Below are 20,912 nucleotides of genomic sequence, written 5' to 3' on the forward strand. Positions count from 1 at the left end.
TAATTTGACGTTACAATTGACATTTATATTTTGACAACTAATGTTTTAATAGCATCTATAGTAAAAAGAGTGCATTAAATTAACAAATGAGAGACTTGAATTAATTAAATCTTTAAAAAAAATATAATGACATACAAAAAAAAACAGATTTAATGAAATAAAAAATTACGAGCACGTATAACTTTTTTCCAAGTGCATTTAAATTAAAACATTGCTATTATGACCAAAAAATATATACTTAATGTTGGCAGCATTGGATATATTTTTCTCAAATCAGAATAAACTTGATTAAAATTAATTAATTTGCAATTTAATTAAGACGATACGTTTTTTGTTTACTTTAGAATAATTTCATAAATATTTTAGTTGTGTTTAATAATTATGAAAATATTGATTTCTTAGTTATGTTTATAAAAAGCATAATTTGACTTTTATATTTAAAAACAATAATATTCAAGGTATTCATAGACACAGTCTTTTATAATTATTGTGTAATAATAAAAATAAATTAAACATTAGTTACTTGTTATTATTATTAAATAAAATATATTTGTATTTAATATATTCAATATAGCATATCTTCAAAAAATAATTAAATATGAAAATAATGAAACATAAATTATTAGACCCCTTAGATAACAGTTGGATATTATAAACTTACATAATATTATGTTTCTAAATTATTTCATTATTAAATTGATATATTTTTAAGATTAGATTACGTATTTTAAATATCTCTTATGATTTAAAATATTATATTTTAATTAAGAAAAAATTACAAAACTGTGAAATTGCCTATTCCCAGTTTTTTCGTAATGTTTGCAATTATTTCTACTTCCGGTGGGAAATTAAGAATAAAACGCCCCGCGCCCGCGCCATTTCTCTTCCATTAACATTTCGTCTGTTCTCAGGGTAAGTCGATTTACATTTATTATTAATTATTGGTCTCGTATTGTACTTGAGTGAATAATGATTTGAATTTTATTGTTTTCTTTATATAGGTATTTTACAAACTTACAATTAAATATATTACTTTACGTAATTACAAAAAGTACCGGTGACTTCATATTCATGACGATTTATTCTTTTGTTTTTTTTCAACGATTTGTTTTAATGAAAAAAGTTATGTCTGATGTTTAATGCTTTGTTTTTTTTTAATGTTCATTCATCGTTTTCAGTAACTTTTCGATAACTCCGAGATTCTACGTGACTTCGTGCCTCTCAACATGTTCCAAGCATCTTCTAGCAACAACGGCGGCAGCTCAGCGGCAATGGCGTGCATCGCTACCGGTAAGCTTTATTAAATTTATTGATTAATAAATAAATATTAATATACATATTTTCCTAAGGCTCTATTAGGTAATCAATTAGTTTTATCGTTTTTTTTCTGCAAATTGAAATGTTCTGAATAAGTTGTACTTTTATTTATTTTGTAATCTAAGTACTTTTAATAATTATTCAAAGATTTTTTTTATAAAATTGGTATCTAATGCTTAACATCATAATACGTACCTAATTGCCGTTGTTGTCATGTAGTGTTAAACATTTTTTATTAGGTAGTGCCTATGTACCTAATAAATACGATTACAGAATAAAGTCATTTTCTTTAACATAAAATAGAATAGAATATTTGGATGTATAAATATAATAAGGGAGAGTCAGTAAATTTTTTTTTGTTCCTATTTTATTGTACCTAAATCGAAATGCGCGGGAATCGCGAACCGGCAAATCGCGCGATGAGCGGGCGCACCGCGTGCGGCGTCGGTCGCCATTTTGTGTGATAGGTATATTAATTATTATGAAAATGAAAATAAATTAAATACATATTAGGTAATTATTCAATATTATATTCAAAAAATCATAAAGATCCCTAAATAGTAAAAATAATAATTATTGTAAATCATGATAATATTGTCTCTGATGTTCCGTATTAACCTATTTTCTTTCAATGAAAGCTTTCTATCAGTGAGTAGTTAAAATTGGTCTATATAATATGTATTATTATTTAACTACATATTATTTTGTATGTAATTGAATCCATATTATATTAATTATTTTGTAAAGCATAGGTATCTGTATAGATAAACTATTGATATTTTCGTTCTAATTTCAATTCAATATTCACATTTTGTAGCGAAGTTAATTTACACTTAGATTAATTATTGTAGGTAGGTACCTACTTTAAACGTTAAAGCGACATGTAACCAGGTTTTAAATTAGTATTAGAGACGGAAGAACGACTTTAAGATGTATCATATAGGTACCTACTAGAATTTTACTTGAAATTCATTTTGATTTAATATTATGAATATAAATTATACGTAGGTATATTATTTTTATGACTTAATAATTGCCAATAACAGTAAAGTATTTCCATGTTATCCATAAAAGATTAATAATAGGTAAATCATATTACGTAAGTACATAGTTTTGATAGGATTAAAATTAACATGTTAAATAATTCTAGATACCTATGTTTGATTATACGAGTATGTTTAATATTATACTGAGGTCTGAGACGTAGATCGTTGCGAATATTTTTTTATAGATTACACTAGATACCTATTACCTACCTACCCATTTCGTAGCGAGTTTAGTATTTTTTTTTAAGAGTAGTTTCGACTCCTTGCACATTTTATCTCAACCGATATATAGGTAATCGACTTGATATTTTTCTGTTACGAAATTTTAGAAAGGGAATGGTAATTTCACTAAGGATACTTTTTTTAACATATTTCATACGAATTTTTATTTTTTAATCATACAATCACACATACAATTCTTTGTTTGGAACATTTCAATTTGCTTAACATTTTAGGTATAAATAAATTGTGCGGCATTATAAATATGTTTCTTCTGACTTAATAAAGTATCATTTTATTTGTATTATTATTTTAATCGGTCAAATTATTATTAAAGGGTCAACGCATCAAGCCGATCCTCGGTTTAAGGGTAACAACGCACAATGTGTCGCGATGGCAACATGCGCGGCTGTTTATTCTTCCATTCTAAATAGGGCCGTATTTTCTCAGGAAAATATAGACACTATTTTAGATTTTGGTGATATGTTATATATTCAAATTAGACCACTTGGGGTTGCGCACAATCATCCTCATTTATATCCTGAAGAATTGCCTTCTGATATACGTGTAGGGACCTATTTGGCTAAAATTAAATCGATGGCAGACAACGATAGTTGGATCGACAACGGGCTGTTTCCCACATGTGACAGCGACATAGCCACTTACACTTTACAATTAAAATTAATCCTAAAAAATAAAATATTTCACACTACACACAACGACTCCACACATAGCTACCTTTTCACCGGCGCTAATAATACGATATCTTTTTGGAGGTCAAATAATACATATTTTATCTTTAATAGCCATAAAGTAGACGCGAATAATAAATACGTTCATAACTCGCATTCGGTAGGAGCCGCACGTCTCTTTCAGTGCAATAATTTAGATACTCTTGCAAAGTTTTTGTTTTGGAATCCGGCGTTTGGTAGTCAATATCAAATTCATAAAATTGTTTTAAATCATTTTCATAGTGTAAACATTATTAATGAATTAGTTAGTGTAGACAACCAATTAGTTAATGTAGACGACCAATTAGTTATTGTAGACGACCCTAAATTGTCTAATTTAAAACCGATAGTTTTAGTTAATAAAGGTATACCTCCAAAATATGACCCTAAATTAAATTCCCTAAAACCAAAAGTTTTAATTCAAAATATTCGCGACCCTAAATTAACAACACTGACACCCGTTGTCTGCATAACAAAATTACCCGACATTAGGATCGTAGGTAAAAAACGCGGTAGACCGGCTAAATATAATAAATCTAAAGCACACAAACAAAACAATATAAACGTAGATTCAGATAGTTCATCAGTAAATTCAGTAGAAGTAGAACGTAAGAGGGGACGACCAGGTAGGCGATCTATAGATGCAAATTCTCATTTAAAAGCGGTCACAAAATATAATGAAAAACATCCCGAAGTTCATAGGCAGGCAGTTAAAAAATATAACGAGAGCAATCCCGATATTCATAGGCAGGCCAGTCAAAAGTTCAGTCAAAGTAATCCAGAAGTTAATAGGCAAGCCGTTCAAAAGTATAGTCAAAGTAACCCAGAGGTTAATAGGCAAGCGGTTCAAAAGTATAGTCAAAGTAACCCAGAGGTTAATAAGCAAGCAGTAGATAGGTACAATGAAGTGAATCGAAATTTAGACGTTGAATTACGGAATTCAAACAATTTAATAGGTACAAAGAGTGGCGACGGCTTAACTGTCGTCAAATTGTATAGTTTTAAAAACATTTCATTATTAGATAGGGAAGCGTTTTTGTGTAGGTACTGTAATGCTAGATTGTTCTTTGAGGAAAAGAATCGTATCAAGTGGTGCTGTGGGGCTGGCACTTATAACGTTCAAAATTTCCCGCCTTTAAATGAACCATTTTATAGCTTTCCTTCTTTTTTGCATAAACCTAGGGCTTATAATAATTTATTTGCTTTTAGTGCGTTAGGAGTTTCACACGGATTTCAACATCCGACAACGGGGGTATCATTTTTAAAAATTCAAGGGAGGGTTTATCACAGAGTTTTCGATCTTGCGTACTCAGAAACTACTAACCCGGCTGGACTTTACATCTATGATAACAGTGAGCGAGAGAGCCTCGCTACAAATTTAAATTTAGATTTAACAGTCATTCGATCGATTACACATTTCTTGCATAATCACAACCCTTATATAGAGTGCTTCAAGCGGCTGAGCCAAGAACCATCCGACCACGCACACCTCATTTTTGAGCACACCACACGACGCACACATGGCAACATTCTCGGTGATATGCCTTTAGGCAACGAGATTGCTGCCATTATAAGCAATGAGCAGGAACGTTACATTCCTCGCGCCATTGCAATCTGGAAAATTGGAGACAAAAAGCCTCACACAGTAGATATAATGCACCCCTTATATGAAACTTTTCAATATCCATTATTGTATCCGCACGGTAACCCTGGATGGTTTCCTAACAAAACGGAAAATAATGGAGCAAAACTAACCCAGAACAAATATGTTAGATGTCTCCTTCTGAGCGAACCCCGTTTCAACGATTTTAATCGTTTGTCTGAAGAGTGGTTAGTTGATATGCAATGTAGGATTTTAGAAGAAAGACTTCGTTACCTGTATAACATCCAAAAAGGTAACACGGATAATGCTCTCCGTTCCGCTCCATTAAGAGAAGTAGAGTCAGTTTTACAGCAGATAAGTGTAGATGAGACTATTCGAGGAGAGGGTGGGGTAGTGCCTGGTAGAGTCTACTTGCCAAGTAGTTACACGGGGGGGCCTAGATATATGAAGCAAAAGTATATGGATGCTATGGCAGTAGTTAACAGATTAGGATTGCCATCTTTTCTTTTAACTTTAACTTGCAATCCCAAATGGCCTGAAATACAAAATTCAACAACAGGTCATCATAATACTCCTTCAATTTGTGCTAGAGTTTTTAACATTAAATTACAGCAACTTTTGAGGGATCTTCGCACAGGGGTTTGGTTTGGTAAAATTGTTTATATTTTATATGTAATAGAGTTCCAAAAACGGGGATTACCACACGCTCATATCTGTTTTGCAGTCGAGGGTGGTGGCCCCGTTCACGGTACTGATGTAGATAAATTTATTAGAGCAGATATTCCTGACGCTTCAGAAGTTGATGGAAAATTAAGGAAAGCAGTTTTAGATTACATGGTACATGGTCCGTGCGGTCCGCCGCATAGGACAGATTTAAAATGTTGGGATAGTGAAAAAAAAAAATGTACAAGCTATTTCCCAAAACCAGAGACAGAAGTCACATATTGTAATGATAAAGGGTTTATTAACTTAAAGCGTAACAGTAAGAATACAGCCACTATTAAATACAGAGGGAGGGATATAGAAATTAGTGATTTGTGGATAGTACCATACAACGCTGCACTTCTTCTTAGATATGATTGCCATTTAAATTTAGAATCAGTGTCTACTCGAACAGTCATTAAATATCTCTTTAAATATATGACTAAAGGTCCAGACGAGGCTCGAGTCGCCATTGTTCCGGAAGAACTAAAAAATAACGAAATAGAACAGTACGTCACAAAACGATACATCGGTTCTGGTGAGGCTGCTTGGAGAGTTTTTGAGTTTGACGTCACGGGACGTGAGCCCACTGTAAAGATGTTAGACGTTCACTTAGAAAATCACCAATCTATTTTTTTTAAGGCGGGAAATGAAGCGCGTGCCGTTCAAAATTCGGGTTCGGATCTCGTCACGTACTTTAATCGTCCCCTCGGTGAAGAATTCGATAGTTTAACATATTTAGATTTTTACGAGAGGTACATCGTTCATTCCAGCCCCCCCTCAACAAAAAATACAACCATTTATAATATGACCAACGGTAAATTTTTGACGAAAAGACAGAGGGGAGAAATAGTGACGCGTTTATTTTGGGTCGCGCCCAACAGAGGTGAACAATTTTATTTAAGATTACTGTTAGCTTCACACCCCTGCCGTAGTTACAGGGATCTTTATAACTTGGGTGGTCCAAATTGTAACACATTCCAGGAGGCCGCTAAAGCCGTTGGTATCGCCAACGATGAAGCCGAATACGAGATAGCTATGCAGGAAGCTTCATGTTTTTTGACCGGACCACGCCTGCGTAACTTTTTCGTATTATTGGCTGTTAATGGGGTAGCAGTAGCGACACTGTGGGAAAAATTTAAAAATGAGTTAGCTGAAGATATACTTAACCGCGTAAATAACGATACGGATAGAGCGTACACCCAGGCCTTGGTTCAAATTGACCGTCTATTGCGAAAACATGGTTCGTGTTTGTTAGAGCAAGGTTTGCCTGACGCGCACGATGACACCACCGAACTAGGTCGTGAGAAGGCTCTACACGATGCAGACGGGTTACGCGAATTTGTGGATGTTTGGACGCCCAAGCTGTCTCATGACCAGCGGCAAGTGTTCGAATAAGTGCAAAATTTGCTCACTGATGATGGTTTTCGCAATAGTAACGAAAGTGCTATTTATATAGACGGTCCGGCAGGCACTGGTAAAACGTTGCTATTAAATACGATAGCAGCGTACGTGAGGGGCGTACTCAATGGTGTAGTTTTGTGCACAGCGAGTTCCGGTATTGCCGCGCAGAACTATGACGGCGGTATGACTGCGCATAGTATGTTTAGGTATCCATTAAGCGCTATTGACGATTTAGGGTATTGGTACGTAACAAACGGAACCCAGAGAGCTGAACTCATACTACACTCCGATTTAATTATTTACGACGAAGCGCCGATGGTACACAAGTACCTCATTCATTTGTTAGATAGGTCTTTGCAAGACTTGACAAAGTCTAATAAAAGTTTCGGGGGAAAGGTTATCATTTTTGCTGGAGACTTTCGTCAGATTCCGCCCGTAGTTACCAACGCCAAGTGTCATTCAGACATATTTAATGCCTCAGTAAAATCATCGCCCTTATGGCAGAGTTTAAAGACGTTTTCACTAACTACACCTCAGAGGTGTAGTGAAGATAGTGTATTTTCCGATTTTTTACTTCAAATAGGTTCAAATAATTTGCCTTTACATTCGGTAAAGGTCGGTAGATCTTGTCAAAATTTAATAGACCTTTCACTTTTATCATTTACTACTGATTTAAATGAGTTAATTAATTTTGTATTTTCGGATTTCCTTTTAGAAAATGAGCCAGAAGTTTGTATAGGTAGGGCCATTCTTTCCACTCATAATTCTAATATTAGAGAAATAAATAGGACTGTATTAGACCGTTTGTCAGGCGACCTTTTACATTTCTATTCAGTAGATAAAACGGCTACGGATGACACTGACGAATTGTATTTAGGCGTAGACGTGTTGAATAGTATGCACCCTAAAGGTATACCAGAACACGATCTTACATTAAAAGTAGGATGCATTTGCATGATAATTCGTAACCTTAGTTTTTCAGATCATTTAGTTAATGGTACAAAAGTTATAATCGTAGCGACTTCACCTCGATTGATAACAGTTCGCAAACCGGGAATAGCCGAATTGTTTTTTATACCGCGAATCATGTTTAAGGCCCCCATTGATCATAATAGTCCAATAGAAATGTGTCGATTGCAATTTCCCCTTCAGGTGTGTTATGCAATGACTATTCACAAGAGTCAAGGCCAAACCATTAATAGGGTCGGCATAGATTTAAGATCGGACGTCTTTAGTCACGGACAGTTGTACGTGGCATTAGGTCGCGTACGGGATAGGAACGATTTAATGCTTCTTGTACATAGGGAAAAATTAATCGATGGTAAACCTTACGTGAATAACGTCGTCATTCCACAGTTACTTTAGGGATTTCCCACCATGCATTACACTATTCATTTTGCTTGGTAGATTGACGAGTTACACTTGCAAGCATTACACACTCGGCTTCCTGGAATGAAATTGTTCACCTCCGTTCTATATCAGAAATCAATTATTAAAATTAAATCATGTTGCCAACGTTTACATTGTGCGTATTTTTTTATGAACTCTTATCATCATGACGCTAATATTAAAAAACGAATTGATTCTACGTTAAAGTTGAAACACTGTGTAACAAATTATTTGTATTAAAGTAAAATGCGAGAGCGAATGTATAAGTTTGTTATTGGTTTTAAGGTTGTATGCGCATTGTCGAGTATTTATATGTCAGTGGCGGTGACAGTAATTTATAAAATTGACTGAACTTTTCTTATATTTAATAATGCCATGGATATGTAAGTCATAGCAGTTGCTTGGTTCATAGGAATTTAAATGGATTTGATTGGACCTTATCGGCTCGGTGACAGGTGGAAATGCGTGTCGAGAGTCCTCTGCAAGGCGGTAGGTCGTGAGTTCCGGAGCCGGCGGCCGGCCGTGGGAGGCGCAGGAGCGACTCTGTCGCAGAGGTGAGTGCGGTGCCCTAAGTCGCTTTGCATTGGCGCTGCATCGCGCCTGCAGTGATGGTGGTGGCTAGATGTAGACAGTGTCGAAACAATAGAATATTACGATTGATAATGCGGGGCGTTTCTCTCAAGTTGTATGTATTAATATTTATATTACATCTCATATAATATGTCATAATTGTGCTAACCTAACCAAAATATTTGCGTATTTGAAAAAAAATGGACAGATCACGGATACACAAAATAAAAACAATTTTATGTTCCTATAAATAATTGTTATTTATTCTAAGTATCAAATTTGATAAATGTTGAGTGAATTTTATCACTATCATGTAAACAAAATTTAAATGGATATGTTTATTAATATTATTTTATTAATATACCGTGAAATATTCACAAAACGAAAAATGTCATTTACTTTAAAAGTCAAAGCAGTATCATGAAAGGTCGGGAACCTTCAGAGGCTGGGAAATGTTACCCAGGCATTTTTTTCTCTTTTTCATATAAATCGCATTTTACTTTTCCAAAAAGCTGGTACATCTCAGTAAAATGAGCATTCTTTCGATTTCTTTTGCTGCAAAGATTTCGTAGTGGGATTATGTTGTAGGCAATAAAAAGACAAAAAAAGCAAAACAGAATATTGTTCATTGACAATTAAATAAAAATAATCATATTTTTACATTTAAGTTGTGCTTAAAATTCAGTGATTTAACTTTATTTACCATGGTTATTTCCGAGATACCAAATTAGGTTTATTTTTCCGAAATTAACCGAATAGAAATAATATTTATTAACTATCAAATTATGTGGTAATATAAAATGTGCTAACCCTAAGCTTCTTTTGATGCTGAGCAATGTTGTAAAATATAGATCGCTACATTATTAGGTAATTTTGCCCACCATTGTAACTTTTGTTTAAAACAACCTTCAGTGGTAGTTATAATATTTCAAACGTTATTTAATAACATATTATGAGTAAAAGTAACCTGTGTTTTCGCCATCATGCACAAACTATCAACTTGAATTTTCACCATTTTTTTTTTCCGCGAAATGACACATGATATTCAATGAGTTACAACAAGTTGCTGATTTAAATTAGCGACACACACAATAGGCAGTGTTGACAGACAAATTAACCAACTATTTTACACCAAATACTTTGAATGTTGCCAAAGTATGAAGGTATTTTAGCAATTTAAAAATTTGCATGAAGTGTTCTTCAAAGCAAAGCTGATGACCCATTGTACGCCAATGATCAAATTTTCAGTACCCAACCACTATATTAATTTACCTATGAATATTTTTTTAGTATTATTATTTATCAAAATACAATCTCGATGCCATAAAGCATTGGTAGCACCTCTCGTCTCTCTTTGCTTGAAGTGTTCTTCAAAGCAAAGCTGATGACCCATTGTACGCCAATCATCACATTTTCAGTACCCAATCACTTTATTAATTTATCTATGAATATTTTATTAGTATTAATTTATTATTTATCAAAATACAAACTCGATGCCATAAAGCATTGGTAGCACATCTTGTCTCTCTTTGCTTGAAGTGTTCTTCAAAGCAAAGCTGATGACCCATTGTACGCCAATCATCACATTTTCAGTACCCAATCACTTTATTAATTTATCTATGAATATTTTATTAGTATTAATTTATTATTTATCAAAATACAAACTCGATGCCATAAAGCATTGGTAGCACATCTTGTCTCTCTTTGCTTGAAGTGTTCTTCAAAGTAAAGCTGATGACCCATTGTACGCCAATCATCACATTTTCAGTACCCAACCACTATATTAATTTACCTATGAATATTTTTTTTAGTATTAATTTATTAACTATTTATCAAAATACAAACTCGATACCATAAAGCATTGGTAGCACATCTTTTCTCTCTTTGCTTGAAGTGTTCTTCAAAGCAAAGCTGATGACCCATTGTACGCCAATCATCGCATTTTCAGTACCCAATCACTTTATTAATTTATCTATGAATATTTTATTAGTATTATTATTTATCAAAATACAAACTCGATGCCATAAAGCATTGGTAGCACATCTCGTCTCTCTTTGCTTGAAGTGTTCTTCAAAGCAAAGCTGATGACCCATTGTACGCCAATCATCACATTTTCAGTACCCAATCACTTTATTAACATACCTATGAATATTTGATTAGTATTATTATTAATTATTTATCAAAATGCAAACTCGATGCCGTAAAGGATTGGTAGCACATCTCGTCTCTCTTTGCTTGAAGTGTTCTTCAAAGCAAAGCTGATGACCCATTGTACGCCAATCATCACATTTTCAGTACCCAACCACTTTATTAATTTATCTATGAATATTTTATTAGTATTAATTTATTATTTATCTACTGAATGAACTATATACTGAAGCCCTATGCTTCTCGAGGAGATAAAGGAACAATCATCAACATTATTTTATTATAAGTATCGAAATATAAACTCAGCACCATAAAACATAAGAGGTACATCTTGTCTCCTCTTTTCTATTCAAAGCAAAGCTTATGATTGGGTATAATAATATACAACATTTTCAGTACTTAAATTGTAAATTATACCCGAATCCTCATAAATTGAAACTTTGATTACAGATTATGTATTATAATAATCACACCTGCGCAAAAAGCATGCATATGCATTTACGAGTATTTTATGTAAAAAATATTGTAACAAGAATATGGTTATTCATCACATCGAATAAATTCAAGCATTTGTTACTAACGTAAATAATATAAAGGGTGGCAGTTTCACTTCTTAGATTATTTCGTATGCCTTTAATTTGCATAAATTAAAATATATTTTTAATTATTCTATTTAAAACAGCAAATTGTTTAATAGCTACCAAAAAAAATACATAAAAAATATCAGAAAAAAAGAAATATACAAAAAAAAACAAAAAAAAAACACAAAAAAGAACAAAAACAAAAAAAAAATCAGAAAAAAAGAAATATACAAAAAAAAACACAAAAAAAAACACAAAAAGAACAAAAACAAAAAAAAATATCAGAAAAAAAGAAATATACAAAAAAGACAAAAAAAAACACACAAAAAAGAACAAAACCAAAAAAAAAATAACAATAAAAAAAACGAAAAAATAATAATGATAGAACATCAAGAATATATTTGCCGCATCAACGAAACAAGAAACAAATACTGGAATTACATACGTTATCTAATTAAAATAGCCATTTTACTATTATAATAAACAGTCATAGCCATTTTACTATTATAGAAAGCAATGAAAACATTGGTCAGACGCAATAGCCAAACAAACATGAGTGACATGATGACTTTTTCTCACTCCAAAAATGTCTCGAAGCTGACAAAAGAAATTTTCTGTTCACCAAAGGAAACGTCGTAAGTGGACAAAATCCTTGATAACAGCCATTGTAATCAAAACATAAGAAAATTGACTATCACAGTGAAAGTTCAAGGTAAATATAATATATGTAATTAAAAAAAATGGCATTATGATCCAGTTGCCGTCGTATGTGAGGTCACAAAGTTTTGGAACTAAACTGAAGTGCAAATTATAACCGAACGAACATGAAACTAAAATCCTAATACAACACTGAAGGCTATGCTTTTATGATTTATTTGTATGATAATATTTTCTGAAACGACATCCAAACAAGAACATGAATTCTATCCGGTTGCTGATCGCACTCGCTGGGCTTCCCAAAAGGGTCTCACCCGGTGGGGTTGATCGCACGGATCCTGCAAGCGAGTGGAGTTAATGAATTTTAATTTACATAAAAATACTTAATTGTATTCAGTATTGAAGTATGGTGGAATAGTTCGATAAATTGTATGTGAATAGCGTATAATTAGTAATTCCAGTATTTTGAATCACCTCAATCAAGCAAGATCAAGATTTATTTTATAATTAAGTATAAAAAAATGTATTCGTATTAATTTATTCTTTTATCTCGTTTTAAATGGAACTAAAGTTTAAAACAAATGTTGGTTGTCGATTATTATGTACTTATGAAAAAAAAATATTAACATACACGTTACGTTGTCAACAGTTATTTTACAATAATTAAAGTTATAATATTGTAATTCGTATTGCAAAAATAAAAACTTTCTTCCTTACTTTTACTCTGCCTTCTCTTCTTCGAGAGAAACTTTATTGAATTAAAGTATCAGGCAACTCTTCTATTTTTTCGCTATACCTTCTTATGTAACTCGCCCTTTTCGTTTCGTGTTAATTAATTACACCACTGTGCCTATTCTTCTTTCTCTTCTTTATATCTTCTCTAAATTCTTCTTAATACGTTATAGTTTATACTATATGTAATTTAAAAAAAGTTAACGTTAACCTGTAATATTAAGAACTCATTGTATATAAAGTACATACTATCATTATGTAAAATACATTTTATCTTAATGTACCTAATGTTGGAATACAGCTGGTCGACTGGTTATTTATTTTGTAATTTGAAACATTTCATTGCTTGCTTGCTTGAAATAATTAAAGTGACTATGTAGTAAGTACGGTTATCGTACAAACTCCAAACCTAAATCGAGAACTGAAGAATTGTTATACTAACTACAATCAATTGCTTTTTTCACATGCATATATAATATATCTATAAAATATATTTTTTGTTTTTACTAGATACATAAGTAGAACATTTATGTTTACGTATCACCTATAAGTTTTTGTTATTTACAATATTTTAGTAAGACAATGTAAAATGTATGAAACACTCTAAGAGTTGAAAACATCTTTTGTTAGTATGATAACCATATTCTTGAATATTTTCCAACGCAAAAAAAAACTACATTATCAAAAACAATTAATCAATATCATAATTACTTCGAAAATGCATAGTGTCTTATTGTGATTTTTTTACCAAGGATATCTTTGCCCGAAGATCAATTCATAAGTAAATTTTTAAATTGCAAAAATACCGCAACATTCAAAGTATTTGGTGTAAAATAGGTTCTATGTCCGTATGTGTCGCTAACTTAAATTAGCAACTTGTTGTAACTCGTCGAATATCATGTGTGATTTCGCGGGCAAAAATGGTGAAAATTCAAGTTGATAGTTTGTGCATGATGGCGAAAACACAGGTTACTTTTACTCATAATATGTTATTAAATAACGTTTGAAATATTATAACTACCACTGAAGGTTGTTTTAAACAAAAGTTACAATGGTGGGCAAAATTACCTAATAATGTAGCGATCTATATTTTACAACATTGCTCAGCATCAAAAGAAGCTTAGGGTTAGCACATTTTATATTACCACATAATTTGATAGTTAATAAATATTATTTCTATTCGGTTAATTTCGGAAAAATAAACCTAATTTGGTATCCCGGAAATAACCATGGTAAATAAAGTTAAATCACTGAATTTTAAGCACAACTTAAATGAAAAATATGATTATTTTTATTTAATTGTCAATGAACGATATTCTGTTTTGCTTTTTTTGTCTTTTTATTGCCTACAACATAATCCCACTACGAAATCTTTGCAGCAAAAGAAATCGAAAGAATGCTCATTTTACTGAGATGTACCAGCTTTTTGGAAAAATAAAATGCGATTTATATGAAAAAGAGAAAAAAAAATGCCTGGGTAACATTTCCCAGCCTCTGAAGGTTCCCGACCTTTCATGATACTGCTTTGACTTTTAAAGTAAACGACATCTTTCGTTTTGTGAATATTTCACGGTATATTAATAAAATAATATTAATAATCATATCCATTTAAATTTTGTTTACATGATAGTGATAACATTCACTCAACATTTATCAAATTTGATAGTTAGAATAAATAACAATTATTTATAGGAACTTAAAATTGTTTTTATTTTGTGTATCCGTGATCTGTCCATTTTTTTTTCAAATACGCAAATATTTTGGTTAGGTTAGCATAATTATTATGACATATTATATGAGATGTAATATAAATATTAATACATACTTATAACTTGAGAGAAACGCCCCGCATTATCAATCGTAATATTCTATTGTTTCGACACTGTCTACATCTAGCCACCACCATCACTGCAGGCGCGACGCAGCGCCAATGCAAAGCGACTTAGGGCACCGCACTCACCTCTGCGCCAGAGCCGCTCCTGCGCCCGCCGCGGCGCGCCGCCGGCCCGGCCACGTCTCGCCGCCGAGCGAGGCCGCTCGCGCGCAGCTCCGCCCGACACCGGCCCGGTACCGTCCGCGGATCCATTCCTTCCGTTGGACTAAAAGCGCCCGCTATCGTCTTTCATGATCCATCGTTATTCTATATTCGAAGGGCTATCATTTCATTTTTATAAATTGCATCACGTCCGACGTATATTTACAGTACAACGCGCTACATCATTACTTCTAATATCGTACTTTTACATTCGCTGAGCGCATTTTACAGTAATATTTAAATATTTTGTCTCGCTATGCTTCAATTTTCTATATAGATCAATCAATTTTGTTTTTTAACATAAACTTACATGCACAACACAAACTATATTTTTGTGTACATAAAATCAATTAAGTTTAGTTTATAGGTATATAGACTAGAGTAAACTAGAGTAAATTAATTTAGATCGTGTAAATTATTGATGTAGAATGTAGATATTTTATTCATACATTTTATTTACGTGTATACCTAAGTATGTATTTTTGATAGAATCATGGTTATATTTATTTAATTTTATTTTATTACACGCATAACGCTTTACTTAAACACGTGTCAATCATAACACACTTTACAATTTTTATTTCTTTTATAGTTAAGTATAATAGTAGTAATTAGTGTATATCGAGTACTTAGACGGTAGTTAGGTAACTCCGCCTGTGTTTGAGGGTGAATAGAATAAATTTTATAAGATTATTTTATTCTACCTCATCGCAGCCAGTCCCAAGCCTGGATAAAGGAGGAGGTGGTAGTTTTGCATTAATACAGAAAGTTTCAGATATAATTCGCTCAGTATGATGTGAAACACCTCGCTGCCAGTAAAAAAAATTGAAAACAGTGTTCCTTTTTGCGGATATTTGTCATAGGTTTATATTATCTTTTATAATCTTCTTATTATCTTTCTAAATTTATGATACAACTTATATATTTCATATTTTCCAGATCGCAGAAGACCGACAAAAAACATAAAATAATAGGTTTAATATGACAACATTAAATCACAAGTTAAGTATATTATATTTGTTTGGCATAATTCCTGTTTGTCTAAAAAGGAGCATTAAAAAAACATAATATCTTGATTAAGTTTAGATAACAAAACTATGGATGCAAAACTCTCAATAAATTTATGAAAAGTGTAAACGTTTAAAATGATTGCCAGTGATAAAAAATGAGGATAATCAAATATTTTATAATTTTTTTTTTTTTTTTTTTTCAGAAACGCCACAATTGATTCCCAGTAGAAATAGGAAAATATAAAAGACCAGTTTCATCCATAGGAAGAAAGATACTACTTATTTTACCAATTAAAGGACTTGAGGCAAAATATTTTACATATTAGGTACATATAAAGTTTTGATGAAGAATTTTGATGAGAAAAAATATCAAGTTAAGTACATAATATACTTATTGACCTAATTCCTGTTTGTGAAACATTTAAACTGCATAAATATAATAAATAACACATCATGATTAAATTTACATTATAATCGACTTCGAAATTGGACTTATTCTCTTTTTCGCTTTGTTACATCATAATTTTTCACTGGGAAAACCGATTTTGAGAATTCTTTTTTTTTTATTTGAAAGCTGCCTGCAATGTGGTGGTCCCAATTATTTGATTTAGTTTTGACAAATTGAATTTTTTCATTAAATGTGGATTTTTTTTCAGAAATGCCACAAATTACTCTATAACATAAAGACAGTTTCATCAGGAGGAGGAATGACACAACCAATAAAAGGAATAATTGAAGTCAAAATATTGTACATACGTGGGCCACACTGAAAGTTTTGCGTAACTAATAAACAAAACAATTTATTTGTCCAATATTATATTTACTACTTTTTAAAGTATTCTCCGCTACATTTAAAACACTTTTTCATCCGTTCAAACCATTTCTGGAAACATGAGGACCATTGGTCCGAGGGTATGTTTTCTGCGTGCTGTTTGAAAGCAACCACGGCCTCTTCTGGCCTCGTAAATGTCGAACCACTCATTGAATCATAGATTTGTGGGAAAAGAAAGAAATCGCAAGGTGCTAGGTTAGGACTGCGTGTGGCATGAGTCACGTGCTCTATGTTTTCAGTAGCCAAAAATGACTTTGTTTTGTTCGCGGTGTGCGCCGAAGCACTGTCATGGTGCAACAAGATGCGACTTCTAGGTCGCTTTTCTCTTATTTTTTCTAAGACATTGGGCAAAAAAATAGTGGTGTACCACTCGGCATTAACAGTCTTTTGTTACTCAAGTGGGATAGTGCAGACAGGATTCGTCTTAGAGAAAAATAATGCAATCATTTGTTTGCCAACCCTTCTCGCCTGCCTCTATTTGGTTGGTTTGCTGTCACTTTCAAACACCCACAAAGAATATTGGTGTTTTCTTTCTGGAATATAACCATATATACATATTTCATATCCTGTCACGATATTATACACGGCATTAGAATGTCCGTAATTGTACTTTAATAGCATTTCTTAACACCAATCTACTCGATGTCGTTTTTGTTATGGAGTGAGTTTGGGAGCAATTCACCGGCAACCAATCTTCCTAACTTTGAAATGTTCATGTAAAATTTTCTGAATTTGTCTCATATCAATCCCCAAATGTCCTCGAATATCCTAATAAGTGATATGGCAATTTTCTTAAATTAGTCGTCTGATGGTAGCCATATTTTCCTCCGTGATCGCAGTTGAGGGTCGACCTTCACGAATTTCATCATGAAGAGAAACACGGCCGCGATGAAATTCAGCATATCAATGCCTTACAGTGCTCAAATAAGGTGCTTCCCTCCCAAAAGTATTTTGAAGGCGAGCAGTGCAAGCTTTCGGAGAAAGCGAACTTTTAAAATCATCAAAAATCATCGCCCTAAAATTGTTTCGTGTTAGTTCCGTTTTTGCTACGGACAACGAACTTCAACTTGAGATAAAAAAAAATTGACACGAGCTTTCAGCCAAATTTTTTTTTCCTCAACTTATGAGACTTCATAGGTTAAAAAAATATAACATTCAAAATTCAAACATTTATGGGTGGCTAGAAACGCAAAACTTTTAGTGTGCACTAGGTATATAAAACAGGCTTTGTATCAGTACAAAATGGAATCACCAGTTAAGTATATATTAATTATATTTTTGGCCTAATTTTTGTTTATGAAACGATCAAACTACCTACATAAAGTATTGATAAAAAATAGTTTCCTCAATGCAACCTCTGTTACTATTAGAACAAAATATATTTTTTTATAAATTTATACTATTAATATTAACTACATTTGTTGTAAAATACATTAAAATCTTTAATTTTCTAACTATAAAACTCTCGTCACAAACAATAAGTTTTTTAATAAACATCGCTGTTAAAAACCAAAGTTGTGACTTTCAAGAATTCATATTATATCTATTCATAAATTGAATTTCAATCGAATCTTTATTATGGACTATTCTTGATTTTTGATTGATACTCATACTCATGCATATGAAAAAGGATAACTAAAATATAATATTTTAAACAATTTCAGCCAGACGCGCCAGGTGCTCAAAACAGCGTTACTAAGAAGAAACACGTGAAAGCACGAAACAGACCACCATCGTGCTCCGTGGCTTTATCCGCATTGTTACGCTCCTATTGGTCTTAGCAAGATGTTATAATATAATATGTTTAGCCTTTAATATGTTGATCCGACCTGTTTATAATATTTATTCAAAATTTTAAGTTTATCCATGCACTACTGTTTGCGTCTAGCCCGGGGTACCATATTTTTTGCTTCGATTATTATTTTGTAAATCGCACCCAAAAAATATTCAAGTGTATTTTCCTACGTTTTTTTTATGTATAGATTTTATTTAAGTTGTATGTTATTCGTTTTTTGTATAAATTTATACCTATAGATACCTATAGATTTTCTTTAAAAATGAAAAAATGTATTACTGTTACCATTAGTTGAATAATATAGTCATGTTAATAAAACCATTTTAGTTTCAATTATTGTTGTTTTATTCGCAATTCAAAAATAATTATTATTATTGATTTTATGAAACTATATTTTGATATAATATGTAATTAATCTTTGTAGATAGCTGTTTTATTATTGAAATAATTAAAGTTTTGATTAGATAAATTGCCTATCATCTACTACACAAGACAATGTTTAGTACTTATTACCTACTTAAAATTAGCTTTTTCTTATGCCATTTACTGATCTAAGTATGCCATAGAAACACATAGAAATGAACTACTAAAATCATTTTTCACATGTTCGATTCAATAAACACAGTGTATGAAGAACTTAACAAATTAATCATTGCAAACCGACAGATGGAACTGATATAATTAACTATATTTTTTTATAATAAACGTAGGTATAACTTCCTAACACCTAATTCAGTAGGTACATAAATTAAAAAAGGCACTATACGAGGATTATAATATGATAGAATTAAAAAAAAACACTGATGAATGAATAAATGAAAATTTTAAGATTTTAACTAATTAATATTAATGGTCCTAACTACTATTTAAATTGTTGGCTTGCAGCTAAATTACTAAAATACCTAAGGGACTAGAAATATTGAGAAAACAACTTCAATTAAAAATCAACAAAGTCAATTTAATGTAACTAGATAAGAAAAAATAACGATAACAAACTATTATTTCGAGGTTTTACATAACGAACTACCTACTCAACATTTAATTTTAATATCAGCTACACTCCACAGTGGGACTTGTTTATATAATTCAGTTTTTTGTTAGTTTATAAACAAGACAAGAGGTAATCATTATTTGTAGGTATATGAATATTTTCAATGAAATTAAAACACATTATTTAGGTATCTTATTTTGTATTGTATCTTTAGAAACACGTTTTGCAAATTTCGAGATCATTTTTCATTAAATAATTTCAATCTTCTATTTTCATTATTGCTTCTGTTAAAAACAATCGCTTTCTATATTATCGAAGTCGTTCAAAACTGAAACAGAAATTAGTGATATTTAAATTTTGTATTATAATGTTTAATATATTTAAAGACAAGTAATTTATCGGCTGGGATCTTAGAGACTGGGCTGCTCGAAAACTGAGCATTGATTTATTACCTATTTATTTTTTCTCATATTTCGCTTTTTTATACTTTTAATTAAATAAGAAAAATAGGGTACATAGTATATGATTAATGAATATCGATCAAATTATGAAGTATGGTGGTGTAAGATTTTTAAACATTATTTTTTCAATTATTTATTCTTCAATATATAATAATAATATATCATAATAACAATATTATAGATTGATGTAACACAATATAATTAATATACAGGTATTACATAATATTATATTTAAGTTAAAAAATGTGTCAGTTTGCTATTTTCTTTTTAGTTGGTACAACTATAGGTATGTACCTAAGTACATACAACAAAAATACACAAATTACATCGCCAATTACATTCTGTTGTTGATACATGGATAATGATTTTAATAGAAAAAACATACAATTTCGGTGTATTTTTTTTTACATCAATGATCTCTTCTTAGCGTTTTTTGTCATAATATACCTACCCTATATATTTTTTATGATTATGAAACGGTTAATTGCGATTAAGTACTTGTTTGTTTAATTGAGTAAGTGTTGTCTTGGACTTTTTTTTCTGACAAAATAAAAATTAGAAATTAAAAATTATATTGCTATAGTCCAAGAGCTGATGATAGCTAGAATAATTATAGATAAAAAAAACAACATCGTTTGTTAAAATTCTTAGAGCACACGGAAGCTCGCGGGCTGCTTGCAGCCCGCGCA

General features: G+C 31.7%; 1 protein-coding gene and 1 long non-coding RNA gene across 2 annotated transcripts; both read left to right on the forward strand.

Moving 5' to 3' along the window:
* The first annotated feature begins 1,226 nt into the window (after positions 1-1,226).
* On the forward strand, positions 1,227-7,016 carry LOC123703676. Its single transcript, XM_045651756.1, has 3 exons — positions 1,227-1,290; positions 3,580-4,210; positions 4,523-7,016. The coding sequence occupies exons 1-3, from the start codon at positions 1,227-1,229 to the stop codon at positions 7,014-7,016; spliced, it is 3,189 nt and encodes a 1,062-aa protein (XP_045507712.1).
* Positions 7,017-16,098: 9,082 nt separating this feature from the next.
* On the forward strand, positions 16,099-18,986 carry LOC123703872. Its single transcript, XR_006753061.1, has 5 exons — positions 16,099-16,135; positions 16,348-16,517; positions 16,801-16,900; positions 18,188-18,235; positions 18,641-18,986. It is a non-coding gene; the product is annotated as an uncharacterized LOC123703872 (long non-coding RNA).
* Positions 18,987-20,912: the final 1,926 nt, after the last annotated feature.

Source organism: Colias croceus, chromosome 27, assembly GCF_905220415.1.
Source record: "Colias croceus chromosome 27, ilColCroc2.1".
Taxonomy (NCBI): domain Eukaryota; kingdom Metazoa; phylum Arthropoda; class Insecta; order Lepidoptera; family Pieridae; genus Colias; species Colias croceus.

What these genes read in the sequence shown, in the direction of transcription:
- LOC123703676 (XM_045651756.1), top strand. Translation starts at nt 1,227, where the DNA reads ATGTTCCAAGCATCTTCTAGCAACAACGGCGGCAGCTCAGCGGCAATG. An exon ending in AATGGCGTGCATCGCTACCG is followed by an intron (nt 1,291 to 3,579) that starts GTAAGCTTTATT and finishes TTAATGAATTAG; the next exon opens with TTAGTGTAGACAACCAATTA. An exon ending in AATAAGCAAGCAGTAGATAG is followed by an intron (nt 4,211 to 4,522) that starts GTACAATGAAGT and finishes ATTTGCTTTTAG; the next exon opens with TGCGTTAGGAGTTTCACACG.